A 7,582-nucleotide genomic window follows, 5' to 3' on the forward strand; every position below is an offset into this window, starting at 1 on the left:
GCCTGCGCGGCCGCCTCGTTTAACGCCGGAGTTTTTAAGCCTCCTGGGCAATAGTTTTACACTGGGTAAGAGAAGCCATCTCTCCCTTCGGTCCTTTCGTAGCGGCGCGTTTGATGCATTGCCACATTATATTTACAATAGACCCACTAGGGTTTATGGCATCTGATTGTCAGTGGTCCCCGCTGGGTTCTCTACCTCTTTTTGCAGCATCATTACTACCTCATTGACTTACTGTTTGGGGCTCTGGGACTGCAGAGCTGTGACACAATATATTTTCTCTTTTTTCCTTCTTTTTTCTTTCCTTTTTTTTTTAAAAAAAAAGTTTTCCACTAACGTACACAATTCCAACTCAGCTGAAAGATAGAGTTACATATGTAGAATTGCATAATTTCTAAAAAGTAGCTTCCTTTCTCTCCTTCTCTCCCAAAAGCCAGGAAGAGGAAAACATGAATGAGGTAAAGGAGGCTCTAAGAAACATAGAGCAGAACTACAAGCTCTTCCTGCAGCAGCAGTTTACGTTTATCGGAGCACTGCAACACACCCGAGAGAACGCACATGACATGATCAGACCTGTGGCAAGCATCAGCCAGGTACAACGTGTTCAGCACAAAGTTCTCTGCCGATGAGAACAGAGACCAACGCAGTGCTGTCACGCACTTGGGTCTAGTTGAGGGATGAAATAGTGTTTTTTCCAAGGGAAGATGCCCAAAAACTCTGTAGTAACATTTGGGCGTAACTCTGCAAGCCAGTGGCAAAAGATTGAGTAGGGGAGAGAAATACCTATGTTAGGTCTTCACATTTACAGACAAGGAATTTTATTGCTGAGCATCACTTTATGGTTTAGTTTAATACTGTCATTTTGCAGCTGAAACATAGCCAGAAATACAGGGTACAAGAAAACAATGAAACGAACCCTCCTTCCCCAGCCACACATGGAATCTGTAATCCTTAACTTGTAGTAACCAGCATGCTTCCTTCTTCCCCCTGGTATTGGTGCTGCTGTATCTTTCTATAGTGCTTATTAAAAATAATGGCTGTGTTACAGAGATAGGATGATGGATTGAGGGCTGAAAGTCCCAAGTGGGCTAGGGGTTTTCTGGGCTGGTAAGTGAATTGTCTTGGAATTTTTATAACATGGGATGTTTTAAGTAGTGCGAAGAAGTTAGACCACTGGCAGACAGAGGGGGAAAGAAAAAGCTAAATAAAATCAGAATTGTGCATGTGAGACAGCAGAACCTGGGCACAAAATCCAGATGAATGCCAAAGCCAGAGTGAAAGCCAAGCTGTTATTAGGATTAGGACACAGAAGTGAGCTGGCTGTCTTTTCTAAGGGCTGACTCTCTCTAGTACAAGGGCTTTGCTTATAACATTGAAGAGGATAGAGACAGACATTACACTGAACCATTTTTTTACAAAAATAGGCATTGAGATTTTGCATAACATTATGCTGTTTTTAAAAGTGCCAATATTTCAGTGGTCTCGAGTGAGCTTGGACTCTGCTTCTTGGCAGGGGTGGAAGGCCTGCTTGTTGTGGGGGTGAAACCTCGTGGGTAACAACTTCAGCAATTACATTGATCCACGGCATCATTTGAGACACAGTAACATGTGAACGTGGTGGTGGCAAACTGTCCTGCACAGACAGTCCTGAGGGTATAACCCCGTTACCCCCGGGGGAGAACGGGAAAGGGAAAAGAGCAAGTTCCTGGGGAGAACAGGGAGCAATCAGTGCAGCACACGCTGGTGATGCATTGTGCAGGAACGGAACCACTACCAAAGAAAGTCCACTGGGGACAAAACCAGACATCCATTTTATTTCACTACCATTTGCCTGAATCAGCCCAACCCTATTTTTAATTTTGCATGGGAGGGTGCAAGAATAAAAGCAACAAATGCAGCAATATGTGTGCTCTCAGCCTACAGCTGACTTGACTGCCAGCTTTCTTGGAGTGTAAACATAGAGACTACAGGAAAAAAAATTATATTGCACCTAGATGGGAATATGACATCATTTCCAGCCCCTAAAAGCTGTATGTGGTAACCTTTTTAGTGTTGAGTGATGACATTTCTCAGAGAAAAAAGGAGAGCACAGTAAGGTGGAAAGGTTGAAGAGCATGCCATGGTCAGGCAATGGCAACAGCTCCTGAAGACCTCTGGATGGAGTAGGGTATAAAGTCAAATTCCAAGTTGTTTTGTGACAGAAGCTCCTCAGACATTGCTTCAGCCAGAGATTTAAATCACCCAGCAATTCCCTGCTCTGCAGAGCCCGGTGTGGTCATGACATTGGTCCAGGGCAGGGGCTGTCCATGAACTCCCCTGGCTGCAGCTCAGCAGCAGTTGGCTAACACTGAGCTGTTCATGAAGTCCTGGTCCCCATTCTGGTTACACAGGTGCATTAACTCTGTTGTTGATGGGGACAAGAAGAAGTCCTGTTATCCCATCGGTGAACATCCAGGATAAAATGCTATTCTCTTTAGGACTATTTCCACTCACAGCAGCAATAAAAAATCCTGCCACTTGCATGGACATAATGCTCAGCAAACAGTGTGGAAGGAGGAATCTGTAGTGGAAATGGACCCTTAAGGGCCATTTTTTATTTTTCTTACAAACCTGCTGAGAATTTGACCAAGCACATAGCATGGCTTTTCTGTATGCAGGAACTGTACTGATGTTGGAACAGCTACTTTGTTCTTGTCTTGAAATCTTACAGAAAGCGTTGAAGGTGTTAGAGTCCAGCTATGACTGCCAACCAGCCACTCAGTATTTTATATTCTGACCACTCATGTCTGAAGTGCCTGTAATTTCTTTGGAGAAGATACTTAATCTCTTGGCATAACGTTTCATCATGCAATGCCATTCACTCTGAGTAACAAAAATATTCAAGGCAAATAGGGAATATCATTGCTGCAACAGGTTAGTAAGGACAATTTAGGTTAAATGTGTTTAGTTTGCAGTCACATCTAGTCACATCTAGTGCCAAATAAAGAACCATGAAGAATGCATAATGCAAACACATCACTCCAAACCATTCCCATGGTTTGGTCACTGCCCTCACCTCCCACCCTGCTCTGTCTAGGCAGCTGTGGCAGGGAATGCCCTGCTCAGAGCAGAGAGAAAACTCCCCTCAGGCTCAACCTGTTCCTGTAGCGCTTACAGCAGAGCTATGGTTTTGGCTCCAGTACTCCTACACTTCTTCAAAGAGTGAGGAAGGCTCACTGGTGTGCTGATGAGCAGATCCGTTAGTCCAGCCTTCTTCAGTCATGAGGAATGACAAGGAAACATCTCAGGCACGCTCTAGAAATCTTACTACTTGCAGCGGTATTGCAGTTTCCATCGTGGCTCCCACCTGCAGAGTCACAAGAGAAAGCAACTTCTCATCACTAACCTAAGCAACTTTGCAGCACAATGTAATTTAATATGCATGACCCTGTCTTTCCCCATGAACAGGTACAGTCCTACATGGACCATCATTGTAACAATTCCACGGACAGGCGTATCCTCAACGTGTTCCTAAACATCTGTAATGATCTAAGCAAGCTCTGCCACAAGCTGGAAACCATGCATTCTGGCAACAACATAACCAACGGCATTCTGGAGAGATGCAAGCTGCTCCTCAGCCACAGCAACAATCTGAGCACCATCCGAGCTAAGTAGGTCTTGCTCCATCAGCTTAGTTTCTTCGTCAATGCTGGGGGACTGTCAGAGGAATCCATATTCCCACTTGACTTCTCCATCAGTTTCTGGCTTTAGTGAGGGTACAAGGTGCTACCCAGTTTACTATTCTGGCTGTTGGGAAAACTTTGCCAGCCTTCATTGACAAAAAGGGGGTTTGTTTGTTAATTTGATCATTTTACTGGTGCATGGAAGGGCATATACAGGCAGGTTAGTACCCTGTAGTCCCATGCAACGCTCAGGCAGTTCACCTCCTCCTCCCTCCTATTCCTGTTCCGCACGCAGCTAATTTCTGTGGGGCAAGTATCTGTACATGCTCTTGAACTCTTCCAGATCTAGCCCAACAGCCAGGATGGTGTGTTTGGCATGACTCATTTCCTGAGATGCAATTCTATCTGTGCCTTTTTTGGGGGGGAAATGGCTGGCTGTGCACTTCTGCTCTTCCCAGGGGGCCTCAGGGTGATGCTGTGGGCTCAGCAGGGTTGCGTTGCTTGGGCTACTCTGCCAATTGTTTTCTTCTGTCCCACAGATACCCCCATGACGTTGTGAATCACCTGAGCTGTGATGAAGCAAAGAATCATTATGGAGGTGTGGTGAGCCTCATCCCCATCGTTCTAGACTGCATGAAGGAATGGGTAGCCCACACTGAGAAGCTGCCACGGCACATGCTGTATAACGTGAGTGGTGGAAGTGCTATCTCTGAGAAGAGAGCACCCCAGGATGCACCAGCTAGGGCAGCCATTTCCCAAACACCACCTCCTGTGCACCCTGAAGCTCAGACCTTGATTAGTAACAAAGATAATGTACGAGTGCAGGGAAGTAAGCACATCCGGAAGAAACACCTACATGACACAGAAAAGCATAGTGGGAAACTTAAAAGTCCCTGGAAACCACCAGGTAGACATGCCTTTTAAAGGATCAAAGTGCATGCATCTTCTGCTTACCACCTTTAATCAGGTGGCTGATTAAAGAAAGTGAAATGAATATTAGAGATTCTTCCTGAGTCCACTTTCTGTAGACTTAGCCCCATGAGCCAGCATTGGACAGATACATACTTGTCTCCCTTGCTGATGTTTCCACTCTTGTCCTTAAAGTTGTATCCCACCAGGAGTAGCTGTAGCACTACAGATGGTCCCTTTGACCAGCATTGCAGTGAGAGCAGGGAATAGTCAGGAGCAATCAGGTTCTAATCGCTCAGATACGAATATTGGGCAAGCTACTTGAAATGTGATTTTACACTTTCTCAGTCTTCTTTCTGAGGAACACCCACTCACTTGCTGAAACTGGAGGTGTGAAGGACCTGCATGTCTGAAGGGCACGATGCAGAGCAACAATGGCCTCTCATTATGGATTCAGACACGTGTTTGAGATTTAGGTCTGTCCCTAAAGTTCCCTCACCCCCATTGAAATTACCTGGCTATTTGGACCAAAGAATCACAGTTTACAGGACGCTAGTGATGTCTCCCTTCCATGCCACTGGCTACAGTAAAGGTCAGCACGCTTTAGCTGCACTGACTGTGCTCTGCTGCACCCTTCTTGCAGGTTCTCACACCGTCGCCAGCACACACCACTCAGAACATCTTCCCTTATACCTGTTTGACTCCTTTGCTGTCAGAGCTGGAGATGTAAAAGAGAACAAACTTCATTTTGCACTTAATTTGGTGTACTGACAATATCCAAACTTGAATAAAACACCCCTGTCCTCCCCAGAGCTCTGCAAAGCTAACAAAGTCCCTTCCAGTTGACGTGATTCATGAGCATCTGGTGGGAACAGAGGGAGTGAGAAAGCTGTGGCCATTTTCAGATAGTTCCTTTTCAAATTGCAAGTTAAAATGTCCGTGCGTTCCCTTTTTTGAGGCGAGAATCCAGCTTGCCTAGCTTTCAAGGATGTTATGCAGCTTCGTTCATTAAAACTGCAAGGCATTTGAAACAGTCTCATGCTGCTTTCATACCAGCACTCTGCAATTCCAGCACAGCGACTTTATGCCAGTGCTGAAAACAGCTTTCTTTCCAGCCTGCTTAGGGAGGGTCAGCAGAGCCACAGACTCTCCCCATTCTTTGGAGCTGATACGCATTTTTGGTGGTGCTTTTGTTCAAGCACTGTTAACTAGAGAGTTAAGATCTCAATAACGCAGTGTCTTCCCTGTATCTGACTGCTCTTTTCCCCTCCCACAGGCAAATTAGCTCCTGTTCTTTGCTTCCTGCTGGAAGACACTCCTGAATAAACAATTCCCCCTTACATACCTGGCTCAGTTTGCTACAATTGTGAGAAAGCTTTTGCCTTAAGATGACTGGATTTTGGCAACAATCTGCCACAAAAGAAGGGAGAGTTTATACAGAGGAGGGAGCATAGGAAGGAACGATAGCTCAGATGAAATAGGAAGTATTTTCAGGAGCATTTGTATTCTTCACATAACCCCACCTTCTTTTTCACTTTTTCCCTTCCCCTATCCACATGTGCAGCCATGCAATGCATCTATCCACACTGAACTGGAAGCCTATTTTTAGCGGACATCATAATCCAACTGAATTGAACCTTGAACTCAAAATGGTAACGAAGCTTACCAGGGTCACACAGAGACTCCTAGGCGCTACTGGGGCCACAGCCAGCCGAATGTGACTGTCACTGTCACCCTCTCGGGCTTTAATTGAGCACCCTGTTGCAGAGGCAGGTTTAGGCAGAAAAATCAAAGCTGCTCGCAGCTGCCCTATTGTGTTTCATGTTGCGAAGTCAAGTGTCCGATGACAGTCGCTGTCTCGGAAAGTTTTTCAAAACAAGTACATGCTATGTGGACTAAAAGATGACCAGTGTTGTGGACAAAAGGGGTGCTATTCCCAGATCTTGTTTTCAACCCTCCTTACCCTGTTGTATCATTTAAATTTGAACACGGAGGCTCTGATGAAACCAAAATTATCTGCCAGTTTGCAGTTCACTCTCAGCTTTCACAGCACAAATTACTTGTCAGAATAGTCCCATCAAATCCTGTCTACCACCTCCCCAACCCTGCTGTTCAAAATGCCAATGCAGTTGCCCATTTGTACTTGACAAAGGTTGTGATACACGCAAGAAACACAGTTCCCAAACTTTAATGATAATTTCTAGCCTAGCCTGATCCTTTCAATCAGTTTTATGCAGCCAAAATTTTAAGACGCAAGCAGAAAAATGAGTGCATAAAACTTGCAGTCTGAGGTTTGGTAATGACATGACCAGAATCTGTTAGAAGACTGCAAAGTTAAGTCTCACAAAAACATCTAGACAAATTACTTAATTTCCATACAAGTTCTCCTCTTCCAGAGTGGATGGACACTTCAAAAGAAAAAAAGATACAGCAAGAATTGTTTTTCTCTACTACAAATCAAGCTGTTTGAAGAATTTACATAAACAGGATGTAAATGCCAAACACAGAAGTGCAATAAAGTTTTACTTTAGCCTCTGTGAGCATAAAATTCCAAGCTACACACTGAGAAACTAGGCAGGGCACCAAACTGACTTACCTGGAGATCTGTCGCTTAGTCCAGGAAATAAATGCTGCTTTTTTGTTCAGAGACTGGAATAGAGACACGGGCTGGGAGTAGATGTTCTCAGCGGAATCCTGGCACCTTGTAGGCTGTAAAGTTCCTCTCTGCTCCCCTTGATTCAGCAAAGGGTCAAACCAGGCTTTTGTCAACCTCTAACCAGGCCAAAACATCCTGTACGTTAAACATCTGGTTGAGCGCCTCAGACACCGAGAGGACGGGGCACAGCTGGGCACCCGAGAGGATCAAGTGTAGGGACGGCGGCGGGCGCTCAGGGCAACGAGAGGGGAAACTCGGCATCCCAAAAATGTCGGGAAAGCCGGTGCGGGGCCAAGCGGCGGCTTCGTGGGGCCTCTAGTGGCGGCCTTTGGGAAACGCCGCGGGGCCAGCGGGCGAG

General features: G+C 45.6%; 1 protein-coding gene across 1 annotated transcript; it reads left to right on the top strand.

Annotated features, from left to right (window-relative positions):
- The first annotated feature begins 445 nt into the window (after positions 1-445).
- On the top strand, positions 446-5,907 carry LOC104615304 (chromosome unknown open reading frame, human C9orf9). Its single transcript, XM_010297492.1, has 4 exons — positions 446-590; positions 3,445-3,647; positions 4,199-4,346; positions 5,845-5,907. The coding sequence occupies exons 1-4, from the start codon at positions 447-449 to the stop codon at positions 5,851-5,853; spliced, it is 504 nt and encodes a 167-aa protein (XP_010295794.1). The 5' UTR covers position 446; the 3' UTR covers positions 5,854-5,907.
- The last annotated feature ends 1,675 nt before the right edge of the window (positions 5,908-7,582 follow it).

Source organism: Phaethon lepturus, unplaced genomic scaffold (assembly GCF_000687285.1).
Source record: "Phaethon lepturus isolate BGI_N335 unplaced genomic scaffold, ASM68728v1 Scaffold50771, whole genome shotgun sequence".
In the NCBI taxonomy this organism is placed as follows: domain Eukaryota; kingdom Metazoa; phylum Chordata; class Aves; order Phaethontiformes; family Phaethontidae; genus Phaethon; species Phaethon lepturus.

Coding starts and splice junctions, on each gene's coding strand:
- LOC104615304 (XM_010297492.1), top strand. CDS start 447: ATGAATGAGGTAAAGGAGGCTCTAAGAAACATAGAGCAGAACTACAAG. Junction 591..3,444: donor CTGTGGCAAGCATCAGCCAG/GTACAACGTGTT, acceptor CCCCATGAACAG/GTACAGTCCTACATGGACCA. Junction 3,648..4,198: donor CTGAGCACCATCCGAGCTAA/GTAGGTCTTGCT, acceptor TCTGTCCCACAG/ATACCCCCATGACGTTGTGA.